The 26,885-nt window shown below is 40.1% G+C and overlaps 1 protein-coding gene across 6 annotated transcripts in view; it reads right to left on the reverse strand.

The window, feature by feature from the left end:
- The window catches only part of gpat2 (glycerol-3-phosphate acyltransferase 2, mitochondrial), a 217,079-nt gene that overhangs the window by 28,546 nt on the left and 161,648 nt on the right, over nt 1-26,885 (reverse strand). For all 6 annotated transcript variants that reach the window (XM_053503537.1, XM_053503533.1, XM_053503534.1 and 3 more), the window contains 8 exons: nt 22,458-22,542; nt 14,070-14,180; nt 13,427-13,500; nt 10,999-11,109; nt 8,435-8,539; nt 7,813-7,912; nt 4,872-5,005; nt 1,510-1,609 (listed from right to left, as the gene is read on the reverse strand). In XM_053503537.1, the coding sequence (XP_053359512.1) occupies nt 1,510-1,609; nt 4,872-5,005; nt 7,813-7,912; nt 8,435-8,539; nt 10,999-11,109; nt 13,427-13,500; nt 14,070-14,180; nt 22,458-22,523 (801 nt within the window). In that variant the 5' untranslated portion in view covers nt 22,524-22,542. The remainder of the gene's footprint in view (nt 1-1,509; nt 1,610-4,871; nt 5,006-7,812; nt 7,913-8,434; nt 8,540-10,998; nt 11,110-13,426; nt 13,501-14,069; nt 14,181-22,457; nt 22,543-26,885) is intronic.

Raw genomic sequence — 26,885 nt, forward strand, 5'->3', positions numbered from 1 at the left:
TAACACCATCTGGTGCTCTCTCTCTCTCTCACACACACACACACACACGCAGGCACGCGCATACAGCCCTGCCTGGTGCCATCTTAAAGAAGGCGAGAATGTACTCATGTACTGTTTGGTGCATTCGTGGCTCAACTCGAATCTCGCTCTCTCTCTCTCTCACACACACACACACACACACACACACACACACACACATACTTCCTCACTGTCAATCCCTGCCTCCATCTGTGTTCTGCGGCATGAATCAGCGACTTAAACCGACACGTTCGACTGCACGCGCTCCTTCTGTTTCAAATGTTAACTAATTTTTTTCTCACACACACACACGCTACGATTTGCTCATTTCTCTACTTTAACGAATGACACGTTTAAAGGAACTCATCAGTCACTGTCTGTTTTGAGCTTTGCATTCTAGCTTTGTCTCTGGCTTAGACAGGCGTGTAAACACTCGTGATTCTTCCACCGCACAGAACAGCACAGCAGCACATCGTCTTTAGCGGTTTGTCCAATTTCTCAGACAATCCACTTACAAAAGTGTCCGGTAAACCATCCTGATTTTGCTGTGCTTCATGCAAAAGTATCTCTCCTCTCCTTGAAGATGATCATCTTAGAGTTTTCTAAAACAACAAGCAGCACAAAAGTAGGCTACTGAGCCTCTTAGAACACGTACATGAGATAAATATTAATTTTCTCAGCATGAGAACGTCTACACACTCAGTGAAATAAATGAGACCCATTGAGAGAAGGCTGGGGCTGATCTAGGATTCCGGAAAATGATTCGGATTAGTTTTTTTGTTTTGTTTTAGTGTTGCCCAGCTTTGTGGGCGCTCATGGGAGTGTCCTAATCCAGCGGATATGTCTTGAGTATCTGGAAAAAGTGTCTGATCTTTGCTGTCAATTCTGCAGAAGAACGGTGCGGCTATATGACTTAATACTATCGAGGGGGCGTGTCCCGTCTACAGTACATTCCTGTCTTGTTGTGTTAATAAACAGGATATTAAGCCACACTTAATACTGGAGGGGCAAATCTGAGTGTGTGAGGTGATCCAGGTTTGCTCTAGAACATGCTTTAAAGAAATAAAATAAATAAATAAATAAATGCAATACAGTCTTTCCTTTCACAGCCATTCTCTCAGAGACCAGTGCCTGGAATACTGAATATCCTAAATCTTAAGGTTATATTCCAAATGTTACCTACATGCTTAATTATTAAGTATTGCAGGGGCACATCGAGGGCGTTCCAAACTTCATCGATTTGCTGTTTACTTTACAATTCACTGATCGCAAACAGTAAGCATTTCTCAACGGAAACCCGGCCATCAATAAAATACACCAATCTCAGTTTGAGCAGAGGAGTTTTTTTTTTTTTTTTGGCTCACCTGTGTTTGGTTCAAGTTGTTGTTTTTTTTTGTCTGGATATAGACTTTACGGTCACTCACCTGTCAAAAGTTTTGCAGCCCCAAAAACATGGCGTTTCCTATCGAGAGTCGGGTCTGTAGGACTTACCGAGGTCATGACAGGAGAGTACACGCTGTGTGTTTCGGCCTCCTGCTCTGTGGATGCGTGATCGGGGAGAAAAACGACGCCCAGTTTCCGGAGGATGACCCTGAAAAAGCAGAGTTACGACAGCCTGCTGTCAAAAAAACTGACAATGCACTTAACAATTAATGACATGGTACAAATTTTCTGTTCACCAAGACTGCTTCATCTCAAGGGCACTGCATGGGAGTTCATATCATTCAATCACCCACCAACTCTCTCTCTCTCCCTCTCTCTTTATCTATCCATCTATCTATTTATCTAATTACCCAACAAAGTCTATACATTATTAAGCTTCTACTGTATAATCAGCCACCTGTATGTACATCAATCTAATCATCTATTCATCCATATAATCTAATCAGCCATCCATCCCTTTATGTACTGTAATCTAATCATTCATCCATCCATACTGTATGTAGTAATCCATACATCTATACAATTTAATCAGTCATTCATTCATATAATCCATCCATCCATATAATCCAATCATCCATCCATCCATATAATCCATCCATCTAATCTATTTACCAATCCATCCATCCATATAATCCATCCATCTAATCTATTTACCAATCCATCCATTCATATAATCCATCCATCTACCCATCCATCTAATCTCATCCAATCATCTAATCCAATCATCCATCCACCCAATCATCTATCCATATAATCTTATAATCCATCCATATAATCTAATCATCCATCCATCCATCCATATAATCTAATCATTTAATCTAATCATCCATCCATCCATCCATCCTAATCATCCATCTTTATAATGTAATCATCCATCCATATAATCATCCATCCATCCATTTAATCTAATTATCCATCTATTCATATAATTCATACATCTATCCATATACTCTAAGCATCCATCTATCCATCCATCTAATGCAATCATCCATTCATCCATCTAATCTAATTATTTAATCTAATCATCCATCCATCCATCTATAAAATCTAACCATACATCCATCCATCTAATCATATATCATATCTATTCATATAATCCATCCATCTATCCATATACTCTAAGCATCCATCTATCCATCCATCCATTTAATCATCCATCCATTTATCCATCCATCTAATTATCCATCCAATCGACTGGTTTCTCCGATGTATGAAACGTAAAGATATCTTTGAAAGCGCAGGTTCTGACCACTTTACAGACAAACCCTTAATTTTATTTATACATTTATCCACCCACTCCTCTATCCAATTTATTAATCAATTTATTATCCATCACTCAGCCCATCCGTCCAATAAATGTGCCATTTGTTTAAACCCAGTCTGTTTACCCATCCATATAACACTGGTCTATCCCTGCATCTCTTCTCATCTCGTCCTGTTTTTGCTGTCTGTCTGCGCATCCACACATCAACCTGTGCATCTTTTTTGTCTATTTATCTATCTGATTCAATCCTGTTTATTAATCAGATATCTCCCACTCCATCTGTCCATATATTTACCGATCCGGGATAATCCTGCGCACGAGTCTGTTAATCCACTTGTCTCTCTGTGTCTGTTGATATGATCCACTCACCCGTTAACACAACACTCTATGTTCACAGGCTGAAGGATGAAACTTCTCTCTGTTACTTTTTGCCCTCTTCGCGTATGTAATATAAAACACATTTTATGCACATTACCTAGGTGAAGACTTTATTACTCAGGCATAACGCTTACTATAAACTGACTACGCTCCTGTGTGTGATCAGTGCTCGATGGTCATAAATATCTCCAGAACAAGCTGTGTGTGTGTATGTGTGGACGCAGCAGGAGCACCACATTAATCCACGTTTGCGCATCACCCTCGAGACTGTGGAATATGTTAAGAACTCTCCACAGTACAATCTGAATAAGTGCCTATTAATTAGTCTTATGACCTCGGTAATGAAACGCGTTCCGTCTTCCTTTCTCCCGCAGCTGGACTTCATTTTCAACCTACACTAAACATGTCCACTTTATGTCTCCTCCTCCCTTTATCTCCTTTCTGTTTACACACCGGGGGGACTATTTAATATGCAAAGCGGCGTGCTGCTGTTGCGGTTCTCCTGCCCGGCTCAATGTGTGGGCCTTATAAAGCGCTTAGAGCTAAACACACTGAGATTAACAACGGTGTCTGGTCCGATTCGTTCCAAGTGGCTGGCGCAAACACTTACTGTTGGAGAAAAAACTGGCTACCGCAGTCCATTTTCACAGGGTCTATAGAGAGGCTGTAGTTTTGACTTTTTACACCGAAGGGAGAGGGTGTACTGTAAGACTTGCGTAAGGTACAAAGCCTGTGTGTTTGTGTATTTAGTCCCTGGGATCTGCTGCACCGAGAATTTTGGACAATTGTCCCCCCTCCCCGATTTGCGAGGTTTTATTTGGAGGCGGCGTGATTATTACCCATGATGCACTGTGGGCAGCTCACTATCTCACTAGTACAGGTTGGGCTTGTTTGGAGTAGTACGGACACAAATTCTTCATCGCTCAGTCGGAAGCTTTCCCTACCTGTCTAATCGAGACGCAAATAAAAAATAAAAAATTTCAACAGAAAGTGTGTTACTGAGGTGAATCACACCATCACAAGCTGTCTGAAGACAGACAGACAGACAGAAAAATTCAAACCAAATTAAATCAAATGCAAATTTTGTGTAGTATGACATAAGGTGAAATGCTTATACGACTGCTGATGACGTAAGCATTTTAAAAGAAAAGTTTCAGTATGAAATAAGAGAAATAAGAGAATTTTACAAATTAGACATATAGAAAAATATGGAAAAAGTTTTTAGCTGCAAAAAGACTTATATGGAATAAAAAAAGGAATATAGTCTATATTTTTTATAATATAGAAATATACTAAAATATAATATAAAGACGGAGCTGTAGAGAGAAAGACACCTACAGGCAGATGGAGACAGCTAAATAGATAAACAAAAACAGGTAGACAAATAAATAGACAGACAGATGTACAGGAGACAGATAAACACCCAGGATAAATAGGCTTTGTTTCCCCTAACACCTCTAGTTTTATGCTCAGTTTTTTCTCTTCTCCTGTTCATATATCAGTCGTAATCCTGTTTATCTAACGTGATTACCCACAGATCCACTTGTCCATATATTTTTGAGACATCCCTGATTACCTGCGTGTTTATCTATCCGTTTATCTCTCCATCATCACTTCCTTCCCTCTGGCAAAACCCATTTCCCGATGTCCTGAACGATGTGAACTTTTGTCGCCTTATTTATCACGACTTATTTTGTCATATTGTGAAGCTACAGAGAGAGAAAGAGGACGGGGGGGGGGGGGGGGGGGGGGGGAGGGGGGGGTTTACCTCATCCAGCTGTGGTGAACTGGAGCGGAATAGAAACTGTAGGGAACTTTCAGGTTGTGACAGAGAAGAGTCAGGGAGATCAAAGCCTGATCAACAGCGCCCTGACGCATATACACATACACCAGCGGGATGTTCTGTAACACACACACACACGTACACGTGAATGGCACTTCATGGCAGAGTGTGTGAGAGCTCTGTGGATGAACACAGACGGTCATAAACACACTTCAAACCACACAGAGCACAACAGACTTGTTTTTATGGTTAGTTCGGAGAAGTTTACCTACAAACACCTTATAAAGAAAAAAAAAGGAAAAAATTTACATACATACACACACACACACACACACACACACACACACACAGACCTGGAGCTTTAATGGTCTGTAATAATATTGTAGATAAAATGTTAAGATGATTTATAAAGCATGGGTATGTTTTTAACCAGGTAAGAAACAGAAGCACAGCTAATGTATATATATATATATATATATAAAATGAATATTATGTACAATAAGAAATGATATTTGTTAGTATTACTTAGTTTTAGAGCCTCAGACTGTTTTTTTTTTCTGGTCCGCCTGGTATAGCGGTACCTCGGCATGCTAACAACAACCTGCTTCATCAATTTCCGCCTTAAGAATTGAAATTTTGCCAAAAAAAATTCACCTCGGCATACAAAACATCTTCAGCATACGAATAAAAAAATTTTTGGCGCCAAACTACGCCAGTTTACACATTTTGTGTGTTTCTTTTTTTTTGATTTAGTAAAGACATAGCACAAGAATGTTAGCAAGATACAAAGAGAGCTGCTTTCAGTTTGGTTTTTAAAGCAGCCGGTGCCAAGAGGCATCATAAGTTAAAGATTAAATGAGGTTTATTGTCTATTTATTTCATATTTTCATGTCTTTTCTTAATGTTTTGATTGTTTTTATATGCGAAAATATGATTATAGTGTCGGAAATTTGTAATATTGGAAATATTTCTGAGTGTCTGAAACAGATTATCTGCATTTACATTATTTCCTGTGGAAAAACGCGTTTCACAATACAAACTCTTTCCTTAAGAACTCGCCTCCAGAACGGATTAAATTCGTATATCGAGGTACAGCTGTATTTGTGCTACTGTAGCCTACCTACATGAAACATGTTCTCTGATTTCTCTCATCAGTAAGGCGTTTCTGAACGACTCAAATCAGCCACCATGCCAGGGTCAAATTCACGAGATCACTATTTCCCTCATTCTAATATTAAATGCGAGCTGTATCTAAATGTGTTTACATAAATAGCTGATCGAATAAAATGAAAAGTTAAGTTTCAGCACTAGACATGATGATGATGACAAAGGATCTGACTGCCGGAAGTTTGGAGGACGGAAAGTCCTCGACGCGAACTTCAAAATCCCAATTCAATGTACTGCACCTGGACTGATGAAAAGGACTCGGAAGCAACAAAGAGCATAGAGAAGTGTGTTTCTCTGCCTGCGCACTTGAATTTCACCTGAGTGTCTCCTGAAGTGCTGTGACCTTCCCCATCGCCACCCCCGAACAACATCGCTTCATCTCGCGCCCATATCGCACCTCGGATTACACTAAACAATGCTGTCTATAAGTGCTGCACTACAGTCATGGCTCATCAGCAACAACCAATACAAAAATAGTACTTGTTATGTAAAACGAATATCCTGCTTATATTCTAGTTCTCGGCGCTTTATCTGCTGTTAGGAAACGTACTTACAGTATACCGTCATATTTAAAAGCCCCCCCCCCCCCCAAAAAAAAATACAGTGGAACTTCAGGTTGCAAGTAAGGCAGTTTGCGAGTATTTCGCAAGATAAGCAAAGATTTTTCATCAATTTTGACTTAAAAAACGAACAAGTCTTGGTTTACGAGCACCAAGTATCATGCATGCGCTTATTGTTTTGACGCCGAGGGGAATTGTGGGTAATCGTCTCCCCTGATAAGTCTTAGTGTTCGTCTCTTACATGTATAATCAACATCCGTGCACGCATGTACTGTTTACTATAACCCTGTGACCACGTGTGTGTAAAACATCTTTTGTTTTGTGTCTGTATGCGGGTGTGTACAGCGAAAGCATGTCTCATTAGAGAGATTAAAGATTTATTTTCTTTCGCTGTATCAGCCTGCTCCCCCCACAGACCTCTTCTACTTTCGCCTTCACAGACACACACACACACAATCTTTCTCTCCGCTCTACACAGAAACACTGATCTGTCGCAATTCTTTTAAAGGTAAAGTGCAGGTTAATTTGTTTTATTTTTACTTTACAACAGTGATTCTGTTAGTGTCTCGCTCAATCAAGTGTAATTAGAGAGATTTTTTGTTTATTTTTCCGATAAAACAGTGTTTTTTTGTGCGTGCGCGTGTGTGTGTGAAAAGAGTGGAGGAAGGGTATCTGTGTAGGACAAGAAAGGGGAGAAGGGGAGGGGCTCCTTACTTTAGCTTCACACACACACACACACACACACACACAATGAAAACACTTATCTGTCTGGATTTATTTTTACTTTTTTTTGGGGTAAAGTGCAGGTTAATTTGTTTTATTTTTACTTTATGTTTTATGTTGATTATTTTTATGTATTTATTTTTTGGGCTGTGGAACGAATAATTTGGGTTTCTATTATTTCTTATTTTTGATTTGTTTTACGAGTGTTTTGAAATACAAGCCCGCTTCCAGAACGAATTATGCTCGTAACCCAAGGTTCCACTGTAATTTCTACACTTTTTACAGGCTCAGAAAAAAGTAAAAGAAAAAAAACCCTATCTAATTATTTTATCATCTCCATCAGAATTTACTTGACAACCAAGAAATTTAAATAATTGTAATTTTAATTAGGAGGTGACGAGGTGTGATTAACAATAGGAGGGGCCAGAAGAAAGCAAGGATTGAGGAAGGAAGGAGAAACTCGATTAGGAGCTGACCGGCTGTGTGGCTCGATGGAGAGCGGCCATCTGGCTGAGGTTCACCTGAACATTGCAGAACATCAGAGAGAAGAACCGCAGGAGGAACCAGCCCATCAAGCTGACAATGAGAGAACACAAAGAATTAAGATCAACAAAAACCCTAAAGATGTCACACTTCTCTTACTAAATGTTCTATAAGCTTTGTATCTACATAGGCTTAACTAACCCCGACTCAAACAAACAAACAAACAAACAAACAAACAAGGAAGGAAATAAATGCTACAACTACAACAATTGATGATCCAAATTGATGATCTATTTAAAGAAAATTAAAAAATAAAATGGAAAAAGTTTAATGGAAAAACTTTTTAGTTGTTTGTCTTAAATAATAATGCAGACAAATAAAGTGGATAAAATACATTTATCTGATCTGATTTATCTTTTGTTTACTATCTAAATTATTATCTCAGTAAACCAACATGCACAGCAAAATCATTAAAAAACAGAGAGAAACACAAATCATTTCCTCTCTTAATCAATAATTTGCACAGCTCGATTGTTATTCAAGTTTAGAATTGATTTTGTTGTGCTATACTGCGTTTTTAATTATTTTGTTTGCGTATGCTGTTGGCGTTCAGACCGGATCAGAGTCGGAGACTGGGATGTCTCGGCGAGAGTCAGAATCGCTCTTGCATCTTCTCCACACTCTTTCACGCCGCTCTGTGGAGCCAGGACTTTTTTCACCCTGTACACATGTGAGCACACACACAACCACAATCACACACAGGCATATACACACACACACACACACACACACACACACACACACACACACACACACACACACACACAGAGTCACAGGACAGCAGCCTGTTCTGCACATAAAGCCTACATTGTGTTATTCTCAGCATCACAAACACACCGAGTGTCTCTGTGACGTTCATTTTCTGTCCTCGGAGGAAGGAACGGCTGCAAAGTGAGAATGTTGTTTCAGTATATAAAAGGTTATTAAAATGTTCAGGAACTAATTAAGTCAGAGCCTACGGGAAAAAAGACGAGGGAGAAGAGGCAATGGCCTGGGAAAACTGAGCTAGTACTAAGTAAAGGGGTAGAAAAAAAAAAATTAAGGGCATGGATGGGACCTAAAAAGTCACAATGTTCTATACACTTGAGGTTTCTACTGATAGTCCATTCGCTTGATCTCGCAAATTAAAACATCACAGTAATATAAATCAAGGGCAGTTTCAGGACCTCGAAAAAGATGGAAGACCTGCAGATTTGTAAGAAAAAATGCTGAAAGAAAAAAAAAAAAAACAGCACCAAAGAGAAACCAAAGTCTCAGAAAGAAGTCTGAAGATGAGTTTTACACAAAGTCCCTTACAGAAAGTACGACATGGTTTCACATGACCAATATTTTCATGGTGTAACTGCATACTGTAACAGGGCCTGGACAAAATCCACCCGTTTCCACATACACAAGTGGTCAATGTCTCTGTGATTTGATCCCTCCTTCTCACAGACAACATAAGATTTTCCACAATTTTTGTATTAAACTGTGCACCTCCAGAGTGTTCTTGTCTTGGCTACATTTTCATTAAAAAAGTAGTAAAAATTGTGATCGTCCACTTTAGTTATCGTCCATGGCCTTAAACACGAAGCGCATTCAGCACCACGGACAGCTCCATTGGCGGTGAGAGAGGGGCGGGGCACTTTAACTTTTCCTTGGCTTGTAGACTATAATCACTCGCCACTCTGGAGTAATACCACCAAGGATCTAATCTAAAGGCCACACCACCTTCACCTAAAAAGCTAAACACCGCATTGCACACTATTTCACTCACTGAGCTTTCTTCCCGACACAGTTCCTCTCCGTTTCTCCCTTGAATAGATCTCAAAGTCTAATACAACAGTTTTTCCCCCCTGCACAATCTGTTATCTCCGTGCTTGGGCTGTCTTGCCGAAATGCTTTACAATTTATAAAACCTGGTTTAAAAAAAAAAAAAAAAAAAAGACCATTAGCATAGCAGAGGGGTAATTAATGGTCTGGATAAAACAAAGAACCAACTTCTAACACATTATTTAAACCTGGAAGCAAAGTGCTGAACCATTATCTTCACAGCAAAATTGTGGGTAAAAAAAAAACATGAACAGATATCACTTAAATACTTGGTGAAAAAAAAAAAACTAGACAGTAGAAGTCAGAGCTATGTGTAATGGTGAGAATAAGTAAGAGCATTTCCACACACACAGTGTGATGAGAACTTACAGGATTTGGGACTAAACAGCTGTGTCTCCAAAAAATATCCACTTATTAGTGAGACTCATCAGTAAAAAAAAAAAAAAAAAAAAAAGGCTTCAGTTTGCTGGTGAGATTGGACTTTGGAGCAATAGAGGGGAAAAAAAAAGTGATGATGTGATCTGATAAGTCCAGATTGAGTCTAGTCCAAAGTGATGGGCGCGTCAGGGTAAGAAGGAAAGCGCATGAAGCGATGAACCCATCATGCATAGTGTCCACTGTACAAGCCTCTGGAGACAGTGTTATGATCTGGAGTTGCTTCAGTCGCTCAGGTCTAGACTCGACAACGTTATACGGCAATAAAATGAAGTCAGCTGACGACCTGAATGTACTGAATGTCCAGGTTATCGGTGTTATCTATTGATTTTTTCTTTCCTGATGGTTCAGATAAATTCCAGGACTTAAAGTGTGACCAAGAGTGGTTCTGAAAACACGAGGAATCATTTTCACACACAAACTCGACGCCACAGTGTGTGTGTGTGTGTGTGTGTGTGTGTGTGTGTGGGTGTGCTATAATAAAAGCTGAAGGTGCTCGAATGAAGCTAAAAACAATTCTCCAGATGCTATAACTGAAACGAGGGCTTGAATATTAGGTTGAGATAAGGGAGAGGGGGCAGGGGTATAAGAGAGAGGAACCCAAATGTCAATTATTAATTATTTAAAAAAGTCATCCTGATTGGCTCATTTGATATTTTAACTGAGAGGGGAAAAAAAAACTTGCCGAAAGTGAACTTTCAGAACACCGGGATGCTTCTTTTGGGTTTTATTTTTTATTTAACAGAAATACAATCCCGGTGGCATACTGTATTTAGACGGGCGTTATTTTTAACACTTAGCTCTGGCCATAGCCTCGGGTTCTCAGTGGTGTGAATGGAAACAGCGTGTATGTAGTGTCAGAGAGTGGAGACCTGTCAGTGTTGCAGATCCGTAGCAGTCTGTCTCCAACAGGACCGACTTCGACTTTACGGCTGCGGATAAACAGCACACAGCACACTCTTCTCACCAGCCACCCTCGATACCTATAACACAAATACAGACGTACAGTACTAAAGCATGTCTAGCCTGAAAAAAACAATCATAAATTATCCTGAAGAATAAAGGTGTTAGTGTACAAATTAAAGAAAAATAGTGGGTCTGAGATTCACTGGAGAGGGGGGGGCATTTATTTTTGTTTGCTGGTTTTGTGTCCACTCGTGTTGTGTTCCCTTGAGAACACAACTCTCTCTTTTTTTTCTTGAGAGAGAAAGACGCAACACAACAAATCAAAACTGCCGGTTAACACCTTTATTAATATTTTTGCTCTCTTGTGGGAGTGGTCTTATCTTATAAGTCCCCGCCCACATCCTCAGGACACGAGACCTGATGGAATAGTTGAATAGATGAGAATAAAAAAATGATGTAAAAATGAAACGCTATTGCTTCCACACATCAGATCTCGACAGTCTGGAGATGTTTAAAGAGTTGTGCTAGACAGAGAATACTTTTTTTAAAAAGAAAATTGTCCTTCCATCCCTACATTTTCCAGAGACTGGTAGAATCAAAGACAAGGAGCTCTGAACATGTTTTATCAGCCCCTCTGAAGTCAGATCACATCAGCAGCCTGGACAGGAAGTTTAAGAAGAGCGTTCTGAAGTGGCATGAAAATGAATCTGTATGAGAAATAAAGTGTTTGAAGACAGGCTTTTGAAGAAAGCGCTCTCGCCGAAACGGTACGAGAGACGACGGAGCGGGTGACAATGAAAAGTTCTCCAGCTCCGAGAAGAGGGAGGGAGGGGAAATGAAACGAAACACAAATTAAACATCCAGCAGAAGGAAAAAAAAAAAGAGCCTCTTGTCTCTGAGATCGAAATGTGCGCAAGCTAAACCTTATTTATCGCCTTTAATGGAGTGTATGAAGTCGGCACGCACGGCTGCATGACAAACACTCCTTTTGAACCCAGGCTGCCATAGTAACCGTTACAATAACTGAGAACATTACACGCTTAGAATCTCTAAGGGGAAGACGAGACCAATAGAAACGAATTTACAGAGCAAAATTTATATATATATGGCCAAAAGTGTTCGCTCATCTGGCTTCACATGCATATGAACTTGAGTAACAATTCTTAATCCATAGGTTTAAATATGATATTGGTCCACACGATAAACATTTTCACGGACTTTCCACAAGGTTTAGGAGTGTGTTTATGGTCATTTTTGATCGTTCTTCTAGAAGCGCATTTGTGAGGTCAGACACTGTGTAGGCCAGTCAAGTTCTTCTACACCAAACTCGCTCATCCAAGTCGTTATAAACTTTTCTTTGTGCACTGGTGCGCAGTCATGTTGGAACTGGTGTGAGGTTATTTTTCAGACCATTGGGCTCAGCCCCTTACTTACCAGTGAAAGAAACTCTAAATGCTTTAGCATACAGAGACATTTTGGACAATTTCATGCTCCCAACTGTGTGGAAACAGTTTGGGGACAGCCCCGTCCTCGGGTTCCTACATAACTGCGCACCAGCGCACAAAGCAAGGTCCAAATTCACAGAAACACACCCCTTAACCTTGTTGAACAGTTAAAGTTGTTATAGCTGCCAAGGGGGTGGGGCCAACATCATATTAAACCCTATGGATTAAGGATTGGACGTTACTTAAGTTTAAGAAGTATTTGGATGTTACTCAAGCATGTAAAGGCAGGCGAGTGAATACTTTTGGCAATATATTGTACACCAATCAGCCATAATATTTAAAAGGGTTCCCCTCCTTGAGCCACTGGGGTGACTCTGGCCCCTCCACAGGGAGTCTCTAGGGAAGTGCTGTGGTGTCTGGTACCAAGACACTGGCATTTACAGCATTTGGGAGACGCCCTTATATTTTATTTAATTGAACATCTGAGTAGTTAAGAGGCCTTGCTTGACCCAGAGACTTTCTGATTCTAGTCCAACACCTTAACACCTGAGCTACGCCTTCCCTCTGGCAGCAGATCTTTTGGGCCTGGTTGTGGTGCACTAGGTTCTGGTGCTTTTCTCTCGTGGCCAGCATTAAGACTTTTTTCCGTGATTTGTGCGGCACTGGCTTTTCTGTGGGAGAGGATGGGCTGGCCTTTGGTCCCCATGGGCATGGGTGAGCCCTGGGTGCCCATGATCCTGTCACCAGTTTGCTGGTGTATAACTGGTGATCAATGTTCTTCACTTCAGCTTTACTTATAAACAAATGAGTTGAAAGCCACACTACAGCATGTCTCTGGTTTAAACGTAATGTGCTGAAAACCATTAAGAAAACAATAAACTTTGACCGGGAACCGTATATAATTATTTCTAAATCTTATTGCGCTTCATACCTGCTCGATAGACCTTACCTGGTGTGTGTTTCATTCACATACAGGAGGTTCTGGAAGTTGAGTGAAGGAGTGTTCGGTAGCAGTTTCCAACTCTGGAAAGTTAAACACAATCATGAGACACATTCACTTTAGATTCATGTTAGGCTTCATCAGAGGACCACATGTTTATAAGAGACCAGCTGTGTTCATGAGTGCAAATTGAAACTGGAGGTTGTACAGTAAGTGGAAGCTGGTACGTTTGTCTGACTGGGACAGAATTCAGATCCCGGAGCTGCACTTGGCTTGCTCTTATTAAAACACTCTCACACCTGGGGATTTGAACCAATAACCAGCTAATTCCAGCTCCATTACCTGCACTTTCTACCGGCACACATGATGCCTGCATTGGGATTTGAAGCTCATAAAACAGCTTAGTCATCCGCGGCGGCATCATGCTCGAGTAGGACAATGAACCTCCAGAGTGTGTGTGATTTGTTCCCCCTCTTGTCCTGTAACTGATGATCTCACTTAGAACTGTGTTCAAAAATCACTTTTAGATCTTCCCTCAAAGATGCATCATAAAACCTGCGGCCGGAATTATCAAGGCGAACCTTGGCATCGTAATGCACTCGATCAATAGTTCTTTGGCTTTTAGAGGAGAACAACAACCGCACGCGCTCACCAGACTCTCCGGGGTGCACTGATGGCAGCACTGTCCCACCAGCGGCCTGAATTTGCCAAGATAGGGAGCCACGGCCTTCAGCTTCTTCCTGATCTTCACTCCCCAGGATGACTACAAACAGACACAAACACACACAAATTTCAGACACTTGTCTCTGGCTTCAAATCAAGAACTGCCTGTGTGCCAGGGTAGAGCTGTGATGACTTTACATGCTGAACGTGACACTGAATGTGTGAATAAAAACTGTCAGAACCCTGTGCCAAGTAGTGCTGTGTGGTCGCATGTGTAGTCCTGCGCCAGAGAGGACACAACGTCTGCCCTCAAGATGTGAGCAACAATCCTGTGTATACAGGGTGTATTTAACACAGACGTAAGAGTTCTATCACATGATTACATACGACATAATTTAGGTTTTTAGCAAAGAGCTTTTTGGTTCTCATTTTTTGGTGTGTGTGTCAGCCAAGTCTGCGGAGAGACACAGAGGCCACGCCTCCTTTACTGGAACAGGTAAAGTGGCCTTTGTTGTCTCCACTGAGAGACATGCAGGGGCCACACCTCATCCACTAAGACACACCCAGGACACACCTACTTATAATGAGAAATACATAGAGGTCACATGTCCTTATACCGAGAGATACATAGAGGCCACACCTCCTCCACTGAGACATTCACAGAGGCCACACCTCCTTCACTGAGACACATGCAGGCCACACCTCCTTATACTGAGGCACACACAGAGGCCACACCTCCACTAAGGCATACACAAAGGCCACACCTCCTCCACTAAAAGACAGAGAGGCCACACCTCCTCATACTGAGAGATATACAGAGAGGCCACACATCCTCCACTGAGACAGACACAGAGGTCACACCTCCTCATACTGAGTGATACACAGAGGCCACGCCTTCTCCACTGAGACACACACAGAGGCCACACCTCCTCATACTGAGTGATACACAGAGGCCACGCCTTGTCCACTGAGACACATGCAGAAGCCAAACCTTTGCTGGAACAGAATCGTAGGCCACGCCTCCCTCACTAAAACCTAGAGGCCACACTTCCTTCACTAAGACACACACACAGAGACCACACCTCCCCCACCAAGACAGACACAGAGGCCACACCTCCGTCACTGAAGCAGACACAGAGGCCACACCTCCTCCAGTGGAAGAGACACAGAGGCCAAACCTCCTTCACCGAGACCCCTGGAGGCCACGCCTCCTTCACTTGAACAGACACTGATGCCATGGGTATGTGAAAGCAGCCGCACATGTAAATATAATCTCTAAGCTTTTCATGTCCCTTATTCTTAATTTGTCCTCAGGTCTTCTGCCACACACACACTGGTGCGCGCTGATCACTGAACACTGAAAGTGCTGCGCTGATGTGAATCAGTCCGGCTTTTTCGGCCCCTTTTGCTAAACTTTTCAGTTAGAGATGAAATGCTTCATTTATATTAAAGCATTAATACATTCATTGTGCGTCATACTGACGCACAATGACTTTTCTCCATGCGTATCCATATCCACAAGGTTTCCTCAGCTCACCCCTCAGCCCACTCACCGGAGTGAATATTGCAGGCAGTGAAGGTGCCGGCTCTGCTCGGGTGAAGAGTCGCATGGTGCTGAGAGAAGTCTGCGTCACACCGTATCATTTCCTGGGCCAAATTTCAATTTAGGATGACATCTATTCGAGCCGATATCGATCTCCACATTAGGGTGCAGACAGAGAAGCCTGGAGACGACAAGGCTGATTTATCGTTTCCAAAACGTCTCTGGAGTTGACGGCGTTACGCCATTTCGGATAATCTGTGTGGGAAATTCCAATCATGCTACTCAATTATTCAGAAAGTGTGCATAATGCATGAGGGTCTATGAGACCCGGGTTAATTCTTTTAATCTCCCTCACTCCTGAAATCCAATTTTCAAAAAACGATGTTCTTTTAAATTGCTCTCTCGGGCATCAAACGCAATGACAACACAGAACGATCGCTCGACCTCCAGACGTGCTGTCATTATATGTGCGGTATTAGTTTGATTAGATTTACTCCATTTGGAATAGTTTTCTGAAGAGTCTTTGCAGCTGCAGGCTTATACATTACAGATGTGAACGAACAGAATGAGGTGAACTGTCAGCAAAATCAAATCTTGCCTACGCTGAAAACATTATCTTTCTATTCAGCAGGACCGATGTCTAATGATTGGTTCTTTAAAGGGTCGAACTATCATTTTTCTCCCTATTCTGTTTGGATAATTTTCCATAACAGCAGCGAACGTATCAGATTTTTATGAAATACTAAATGTGCTTATTGTTGATGCTACGCGTTACTGTTTCTATAGCAACGACTTACAATAAGAGTCAGGTGTTATTTTAAGACACGAAGGTCGGCTGGTCTTGAATAGTTCTTGCAAGAACAGTATTGTCACAAGGGCATTTGCAAAACCCATCAAGCCTTCCAGGAAAGCAAGACCAAAACTTACCTCAAAAGTTCATTTAGAAATCACCAATTAACAAACAACACCTCCGATTAGAGCCGTTATGAAGGCTTTACAGAGCATAAGTAGCAGATACATCTCAATATCAACTGTTTAAAGGATATTATTGTATATTTTGGACACCTTCAGTTTTGTTTTACTGTACAGTGTGAAAAAAAAAAAAGTCAAGACTATGGAGTAAAAAGGTGTGTCCAAACTTTTGATTGGTTGTGTATATAGTGACCTAACATAAAATAGGAAGGTGTAATAGAAGGAAGCAGTAACTTTGATTCTTTACACACTTCTGCAGTTGATAATTTTTCTAAAAGAGAGTACCTTTCAAGTGTTTTACTTCTTACTATTATATACGGTAATTAGAGGAACCCTGAATAATGCCACCCTAAATGACACCATGAAAATACTTGCTGAGCTCTTGTTCTGAATTTAGTAGTAAATCATTTACTCGCCCTGGATATTCAATCATCCCTTACTATTTTTCTGGGGCCAACATGTTTTTTTCTTTTTTTAGTCGACTTCAAAGTGACCACCCCAGTGCAGGCGGAAATGGACATAAAGCACTAATTTAAGGGGGCAACAGAAAGCTTATTATTTTCCATCTGGCTGACACTGAACAAAGCTGGTCTCTTTAAGACTCTCTTTCTGTTTGTGTGTGTGTGTGTGTGTGTGTGTGTGTGCGCGCGTGCGGGCTCCGTGCTTCAGTTTAAACCGGACTCGGTGAGGGTCATCGCTATGATCATCAACCTATAACATAAATTCAACAAAATCAATCAAAACCCTACACAATAGTACAAATGTGCCACTATAAGCTTTATAATCACAAAATATCGTCTAGAAACATCCAGTACTCTGATCAGTCTCCTGGGAATCGATGAAACATTAATCGGGAACATCTGGTTAGAGCCGAGACGCTCACGCGGCACCAAATCCATGGATTAGTGCTTAATGGTGTACGGTAGAAAGTGAGTGGAGTAAACAGATGAGGTGTTCGAGGGTTGAGTTTGTTGCATATTAGCCTTTTATGAACGTTAGGTTATTTTTTATTATAAATCAGCTGTAGCCAATGATAAAAGCAACAATACAGCAGGTTTGTTTTATAGTCGATTAATCTTCATGTATTTAATATCAGGAATCAGCAGTCACCTCCCGATACGATACTGTATTATCATGATTCTTGGGTGTCGGTTCGATTAAAATTGGGATTCTATAAGTATCGTCATTTTATAAATATCCCGATTGGATATTACATTTTTCACCCAATTTTATTACAATTTTAAACCTTTAAAGAAGTTTAACGAGTAATTAAATGTAGCCGTTTTTTTTATAACCCAAGTTTCCAGACTTAAACAGTGCAGCATTTAAACAATACAAAAAACTATACTTCAAACACAAGGGTCATCAACTGTAATTACTATTTCTAATGATAATTTAAAAACTTAGCAGCAACTAATTCACTCCCACCACACGGGATGAAAATGTGCAAATAGTTCACCTGTAAGATTATAATAAAATGTTTTGACTAATTAGTGCTCTGTGTTTTGAGAGTAATTGTGTATTCAGTGGGTTTGAGACTAATTCCTCACAGAGTTGAGAGAAAAAGGCAGATTAGAGGTTTTTAACGCACACAATTTTTGATAGCATAAAGCCATAAAAAAGTGTTTCTGTTGTGCCACTCGGAAGCTTCTGCGCTCTGTACAGAATTGTTTATATCCGGGCCTGATGCTGATCACCAGTCACGGCCAATCAAACTAAAAAACAGAAAATATTCCGGTCACTGGCTGATTAACCGGGTCATACATGTTTGTATGTTCATACAGTTTATTCGCGCGATACATGAATCGCCACACAGCGTTGGATTAAACACAGCTGTGATACACAAATGCTACTAAATGTTTAAGATGGCGTTTTAAATATCACACTATGACCTGATACATGTTTACTAGTATATTACATACTTTTACTAGTTTTGACTAATGTGACAAACAGCGAACACTACTAATTAGCAGCACTAATTACCTAGGACTAGTGTCCTTTAATGAACTCCTGTAAGAATTATTATTGTGGTTGGTGTCAATACTTTCAGTAATTTTCCTGCAGGTTACTTGACTGAGATTGGCTTTGCAATATTACACAAGATGACCGTTCTTATTTTCCCTTATGACACGAACACGCATATTGCCATTCTGTTGCACCTCTTGGGAGCTATTAGCCCATTTGTTATTAGCCAGCTAAATTAGCAAGCGCTCGCAGAATTATTGCTTTTCTCTATGAACAGCAGCTATCCGTGCGCACACCACTCTCAAGTGATGAGTAAATTAAATGAGTCCTGCAGACCAATCTTCACTTGTTTCTTTGCTCACCCCTCGCAGCCTCAGTTCATATGGGCAATCAGTTCAATGCTTACAAACAAAAATCAATCTCCTCTCAATGTCTCTCAATGTCTCATGAGACTTCATGAGGAAAAAAGAAAGAGTTGGGAAGCATGAATCAGAGATCACTGGTGGCAACATCTGAAACGTCACAGTGATGTCACCAAACCGAAATGCTGTATTTACTAGAAATACGGAAAGATACCAGATGTCTTCGATTGAGGAGCAAATACGTGAGAGGACGTGACCAATAGAGGCATCCAGCCATGTAAAAAGGTTGCCATGGTAACAGTGTTAATCATTCAGGACCAAATTTTAATACCTAAAGAAGTAAATCTCTTCAGTGTCAGTGAGCCAATAAGCACGTGGCACGTTTAATACGGCGCCCAGAGACCGGCCTCACGTGTGTGTGTGTTTTATTTTTTTTATGGTTTACTACGGTGTGAGTCGCATAGTAAGTGGAAAAATGTCAGATTGATGAAAAGTGTTGTTCTGTTTTATTAGCCCTGATGATTTTATCAACTTGCGATTCAATATATACAAAAAGGACATCGCTGTCAAGACTGACAACCCAACGAAATTAATGAAACACTTTAATGCGTGTGGAATAAATTTAAGAGTTCTGTGTTCGACTGCAAGAAAAAACAACCACAGCCACCTTTATCTCATCGCTCTAGTTCTCATAACATTACAAACGTACTGTATGACAAAATCTCCACCCCCGGAGGGCGATGCTAGGACTGGGGAAAACATTTGACCAACTTGTATATGGTTGTCTTAATAGATTTACTCCTACTGTCTAGCCAGCAAGTCTTAAACAATATCTAAAGATTACAAGGGGTCCCAGTATGAGTCAACAGCTCCCAGTTCCCAGTTCACTCAAACTGGGACCCCATGGAACCTTCGGATATTGTTTAAGACTTGCTAGCTAGATATCCTTAGCCAAATCTAGAAGCTAGCAATAGCTAGCAAAATAAATAAACAAATAACTAGAGCCAGCTAGTTAAATCTAAAAGCCTGAGGTAGTTAGCTAAATCTAAAAACAAGAGTTAGTGAATAAAATCTGAAAGCCTGAAATAGCTAGTTAAATTTAAAGGCATGCGATAGCTAATTAATTCCAAAAGCTTGGGATAGTTAAATCTAAAAACTAGAGTTACAATAGGGTAAAATAGTGTTTATTCAGCCAATTGTGCAAATTCTCCCACTTAAAAAGATGAGAGAGGCCTGTAATTTTCATCATAGGTACACCTCAACTATGGGAGACAAAAGAAGAAGAAAAAAAACCTTAAATCACATTGTAGGTTTTTTAAAGAATGTATATGCAAATTATGGTGGCAATAAGTATTTGGTCAATAACAAAATTTCATCTCAATACTTTGTTATATACCCTTTGTTGGCAATTACAGAGGTCAAATGTTTTCTGTAAGCCTTCACAAGGTTTTCACACACTGTTGCTGGTATTTTGGCCCATTCCTCCATGCAGATCTCTAGAGCAGTGATGTTTTGGGGCTGTCGCTGGACAACACGGATTTTCATCTCCTTCCAAAGATTTTCTATAGATTTAAAATCTGGAGACTGGCTAGGCCACTTTAGGACCTTAAAATGCTTCTTACGAAGCCACTCCTTCGTTGCCCGGGCGGTGTGTTTGGGATCATTGTCATGCTGAAAGACCCAGCCACGTTTCACTTTTAATGTCCTTGCTAATGGAAGAAGGCTTTCACTCAGAATCTTACGATACATGGCCCCATTCATTCTTTCCTTTACACGGATCAGTCGTTCTGGTCCCTTTGCAGAAAAACAGCCCAAAAGCATGATGTTTCCACCCCCATGCTTCACAGTAGGTACAGTGTTCTTTGGATGCAACTCAGCATTCTTTCTCCTCCAAACACCAAGTTCTTTTTTGGTTTCATCTGACCACATGACATTTTCCCAATCCTCTTCTGGATCATACAAATGCTCTCTAGCAAACGTCAGACGGGACTGGACATGTCCTAGCTTAAACCGGGGGACACGTCTGGCACTGCAGGATTTGAGTCCCTGGCGGCGCAGTGTGTTACTGATGGTAGTCTTTGTTACTTTTGTCCCAGCTCTCTGCAGGTCTTTTACTAGGTCCCACCGTGTGGTTCTGGGATTTTTGCTCACAGTTCTTGTGATCATCATTTTGACCCCACAGGGGGAGATCTTGCGTGGAGCCCCAGATTGAGGGAGGTTACAGTGGTCTTGTATTGCATTTTCTAATAATTCAGGTCTACAATTTTGTTTCTGGTGTCCTTTGACAGCTCTTTGGTCTTGGCCAAAGTGAAGTTTGGAGTGTGACTGTTTGAGGTTTTGGACAGGTGTCTTTTATACTGCTAACAGATGCCATTAATACAGGTAACGAGTGAAAAAAGTGGAGCCTCTTAAAGAAGAAGTTACATGTCTGTGAGAGCCAAAAATCTTGCTTGTTTGTAGGTGACCAGATACTTATTTTCCACCATAACTTGCAAATGAATTCTTTAAAAATCCTACAATGTGATTTTCTGGATTTTTTTTTCTTCTTATTTTGTCTTTCATAGTTGAGGTATACCTATGATGAAAATTACAGGCGCCTCTCATCGTTTTAATGGGAGAACTTGCACAGTTGGTGGCTGATTAAGTACTTTTTTGCTCCACTGTAGCTAGTAAAATCTAAAAGCCTTAACTAGTAAGCTAAATAGCTACAATACTTGGCTTGACCCAATTAAAAAAACTAAAGATAGCTAGCAAAATCTAATAACTAGAGATCTAGAGAGCCCAAGATAGTTAATTCTAAAAGCCTGAAGTAGTTTGCTAAATTTACTTAACTAAATTCAAAAACTGGAAATAGCTAGCCAAATCTAATAACTAAAGATGGCTAGGTAAATATAAAAGACTGTTAATCGAGGGATAGCTAAAGTATTTTAAAGCTGAACTATCTTCAGTTAGTGGGTCAGGAGGTAGATCAGCCGTCTGCGCTTATTCTGGCCTTTATATGTTTATTTATTGATATTAACAGACATCTTCATATTGTGGTAAACAGGTTTATTTTTGTATTTAAAAACTGCTTTTAGTGGAAAAATGTCAAGTTGCTGAAACATAAAACCATGAAGTTGAAACGGACAGTTTTAAACCACAAAGAGGTAAAAATGTTCACATTTTTTAACACACTATAGAGCTGAAAAATTAAGAACTAAAAAACTAAAGCTACTGTAATGTGTAACATGATTGTCTTTATGTTAAACTGGATCTCCTGTTGATAAACGAGTACTGTAGTTCAGGAACCAGTTTCGAAGTCAATCTATCGGTGTTGAAAGGTCTTCAACGAAAAACAGTCTTACTTACATTTTCCCCTCAAAAACAGCCAGCAAGTAATAAGTTCTGGCTGATCGCCTGCATTTAAGGTAGGAATAAAAATCTCATTTCCCTCAGGAGTGTTCTCTTAAAGACAGCCTCCAAAGGGCACTTCATGTAAGAGTCAATGGCTCACCTGGAAATAGGCATCCAGTCAGGAAGAAGAGTGAACACTTACATCAGGACTTTTAGGCTGAGGACTCAAATCATCGCTGGGATGCCGATCACCGCTTCCTTCAGTCATGTTTATGCAACACCGAAGTCTAAAAGAAAAGAAAGAACAATAAGGATCCATTTTTAATAGTACATTTATATCCGAAACTTATATATTTCTACTGTAGAAGTTAATGATGTCCAGTTGAGACAGGAACGAAAAAATCATGCCTTAATGCCCATAAAACAACAACCTCATGCGCTTTATTGACTCCTTATATGGTAACACTTCCTACAGCCTGATCCAGACGAATACACAAATAGTTCATGTCTGCTGGAAACCTTTTGTTTAACCGGAAACTGCAAATGTATTTCCTATCGTCTGTCTGTCTCCGGATCTCTCTGACTTAAATGTTAATGACGGGTTCTACGTGACACAAGGCACCTGGCCAATAGCTTTAGACACGAGCGCTTTTCCCTCTCTCCCGGTTATGGCTTAAGCGGTAACTGCAGCGGATACAACACCATCATCTTTAAATTCATTTTAAAGAGCAAAAGTTTAGGCACCGTTCCTAAACGGCAGGGTACACCCTGGACGGAGTGAAAATCACTTGTGGGGTACACGCACGCGTACACACACACACTAGCACACTTTATTCAAACACTATAGACAATTTGAGAACGCTTATTAGCCTAATCTGCTTGTCTTTGGACTGTGGGAGGAGGTACCCGCAGGAAACCCACCAAGCATGGGGAGAACAGGCTAACTCCATGCACACAGACCCTGAGGTGGGAATCGAACCCGGAACCTGGAGTTGCGACAGTGCTATCTATCTATCTATCTATCTATCTATCTATCTATCTATCTATCTATCTAAAAAAATTTGCACTGTCACCTTGCAACTCCAAGTTCTGAGTTCGATTCCCACCTAGGGGTTTATATACAGTATATATGCATTTAAGACGGAAAAAATAGATGGATAGATAGATACTTTATTGATGATAGATACTTTATTGATCAGAAAGTAAATTCTAGATATCCAGCAGCAATAGACACAGTAACACAAAAACAGGTTGTAGCTGTAATTGAACACTGAATATCTTACATACAGTTATTAACACAGGGTAATGTGAAAACTGACCAAAAGTTGCTAGTGCAATTCTAAAAACAAAAGAAAACTACGTTACTATTTCTCTGTAATCCTACAGGTGGTGCACTCTAAACTATACTATATTACTAGGCAGCACAGCATCTCGTCACAGTCTTATCTGTTCAGTTTGTTTAGAATTGTAACAAAATGTAAAATAATATTAATAATAATAATAATAATAATAATAACTAGACATTTTCTGAAGTAAATGTGAGTGGTGCTTGCCGTGGCAAAACTCGAGCCTCTGGGCCTTTTATACTGACAGTCTACAATTGCTAAAGTGCTCTTGCAGTAAATGGTTGCTAAGGCGTGACTTGACAGCTTCACGGTGATCCACAGCTCACCTTCGTGTCTCTATCACAACGGGATCCACAGATAGGTTCAGTTTCAAAGTTATTATGCAAGTTCCCAGAGCAAGGAATGCAACTGTGAGCACTTACTGTTTTAATGGGAAGTATCTTCACCATACTATATCAACGGGGCAAGGTACAACTTATACCCACATGCGGGCTATGTTCTGACACAGCTTGCAAGCCTCTTCAAATGTGGTAAATTTTATATTTCTACCAAAATCTTCCTCTGTGCTTGAATCCGTCCAAGTTGGTCTCAATGTTAAGTAAATGTAAGAGAGACTTACTCTCCCTACTCCTTAGAAAAGTCATAGCACTCCATTCACAAATAAGCTACACGATTTAACATCCCTCTCAAGAGTTTATGACAAACGGACAAGTTACATGCCAAAGTTTGACTGGAAGAGAAACAAAAAATGTAAAAAAAAAAAAAAAAAAAAGAGAGAAAAAAATAAGCCTGCAAGATAATACAAGTGATGTTTTGCTTCACAAGCACCACTAATAATAATAATAATAATAATAATAATAATAAATAAATAAATATAATTAAATCATGTTATTTAGAAAATCATGATACTAATACTACCACAGTACAAATCAAATCATCACCTAGGTGTCAAGATAATGTCGTTTCCGCTGTTCCCTGGTGATCCCCCGTACCTGAACGGTGCTTTAAAGGCTTAATTCGCGCCTTGTGTTAAAAACAAACCTGGTGTGCTGAGAATATTAGAATGTAACACACGGACTACTAAAGCTGTCATTTCGCTCCTCTTTAATATCCTCTACAGTCGCTGGCTAAACAGGATTCCGACAGCTGTACCTGCGAGACAGACGGATTAAACCTCGGTATCAGCAGTGCTGATATTAATGACGTTTTCTTCTAAAAGGATCTGAAACAAAAGAAAACAACAACGTGGTCGGGAAGAAAATCATGCTTTATTATCTGCAATTATTAAACCGAACACGGATGCAGGTCAGCCCACTGAACTTCATGCTTTGCACCTTACAAAAGATTATCCTCCATCACCAGTGGCCTTGTCATCCTCCGTTTCTCTTTCCCTGAGTTTTCTATTCTTAGCACCGTCACACACATGCACACACACTTCTCAGAAACGATTATTAAGTCAATTTGGTGTCTTCGCCTTGTTTTTCATCCCTCGCTATTCGAGTTCAGTCCGCTCTCCTGACACAGGGCATGTGTTCTCAAAGGGTGTGTATTTTTTCCATTTATAATGTGAAAACGCATCGGGCTGATCACCAGCATGCATGTCTAGATAAGTGTTTTGTGCCTGTGTAGGGCGTCTAGACTCTAAGAGGGTTGAGGGTGAACTCTTTTTTTTTTTTTTTTTTAATGAAGCCCTGCTTTCAAGAATCCTAAGACGTTTTGCAGGTGAGCATGACTTGTTAGGTTTTTAGACAAGTAAAGTTTAGTTACTGATACATTATGAATACTTTGTTGACCTTTCTTGAGCTGATGGGTTGTTCCGAAAGAGTCGTTCTGACCAGATATCCAAACAGCACCAGGTCAACCAGGTCATGATTCAGTAAATGTCCCAATGTTGTCGTTCCAAGTTGCTTCCGTACCATCCGAGTTGTATTTGTATCTTTAATTTGTGCTAGTTAATGTGAGCGAGAGCTTCCGCCAATTCACTGACAGCTTCGTGACCCCTATGGTAATGGCTAACACAAGCTATGAAGCTAATTACACTATTTGGACAAAAGTACCATCGTATCCAAATAGATATAATCCAATATGAAGTAGGTCCTCCTTTTATATTTAGCTCTAACAGCTTCCACTCTTCTTGAAAAGGCTGGCCACAAGATTCTGGAGTGTTTCTGTGGGAGTTTGTGCCATTCAGTCTGTTGAGCATTTAGGAGGTCAGGCACTGATGTTGGACAAGAAGGCTTGCCTCTTCGCGATCTGCGTTTCAGTTCATCCCAGTGGTGCTCGACGGAGTTGAGGCGCAGGGTGCTTGGGCCCGCTCATCGCTGCTTGCAACTATATTTAAATATAAATTGGATCTTTAGGCACTTTGTAGCCTGTCACAGTAAAAACATCTGTACCAATTTCTTTGATTTAATGTACATCATTATTTTAATGTGAACAAAGTGAGGGGGCCTCAAGACTACCGCACAGCTCTGTATAGGCTGCCTTATGCCTTAGGCTAAAATTATTATTATTATTTTTTTATTATAGATGTACTACTTGAAATAAGGTGAACTTGTTTTTCTGATCATTTGTTATACTTGTTTTCCCCATTAGTTTGTTAGGTTAATGGAGTAACAACACCTGGCTTCCAGGAATGTCACATAACAGTTTCACTTATGTTGTTTTGGGGAAGAAATAAGAAATGCATGGCCATACGTTTTAAAATAGTTGAAGAGAAATAAAAGAACACAAATATTACAAGGAATAAAAAAAAGAGTGGGTTTTGCTCCAAAGCTCATACCCATCTGCTTAGATTTAAAATATATATACTATTTTGAAACAAAATGAAGAATGCACAGCTATAAATGTTGGAAAAGTTAAAGTGTCTTCTCTTGGATGACACCCAGATGACTGATAACAGTTGCACCAATGGTATGTAAATTGGATTTTTCTTCTAACCAGAAAATACTTTCTGACACGCAGCATGTTTTATGGATTTTTTCTATTTTTATGTTATCAATTTGATTTTTTTTCTCTTCGAGTGAATATGTTAATATGTCACAGATCATTCCAAAGTGATCGTCTTGTATTTGTTCAGCTTGTTTAAAACCTGCCCTTTCCTTTCATGTTGCTGTTGACTTGCTGTAGTTTCAACACAGAGCAAACAAGTGTGTGTGTGTTTTTTTTTTAAAGGTACCACGTTTTTTTTTTTTTTTTAGAGTACTCAGATCTTTTCCAATACTGTATGTGTGTTAATGCTTTAGCTGAAACTTCTCCTCCAAACACACTATAATCAGTGTCTA

This window comes from Clarias gariepinus, chromosome 9 (genome assembly GCF_024256425.1).
Source record: "Clarias gariepinus isolate MV-2021 ecotype Netherlands chromosome 9, CGAR_prim_01v2, whole genome shotgun sequence".
Taxonomy (NCBI): domain Eukaryota; kingdom Metazoa; phylum Chordata; class Actinopteri; order Siluriformes; family Clariidae; genus Clarias; species Clarias gariepinus.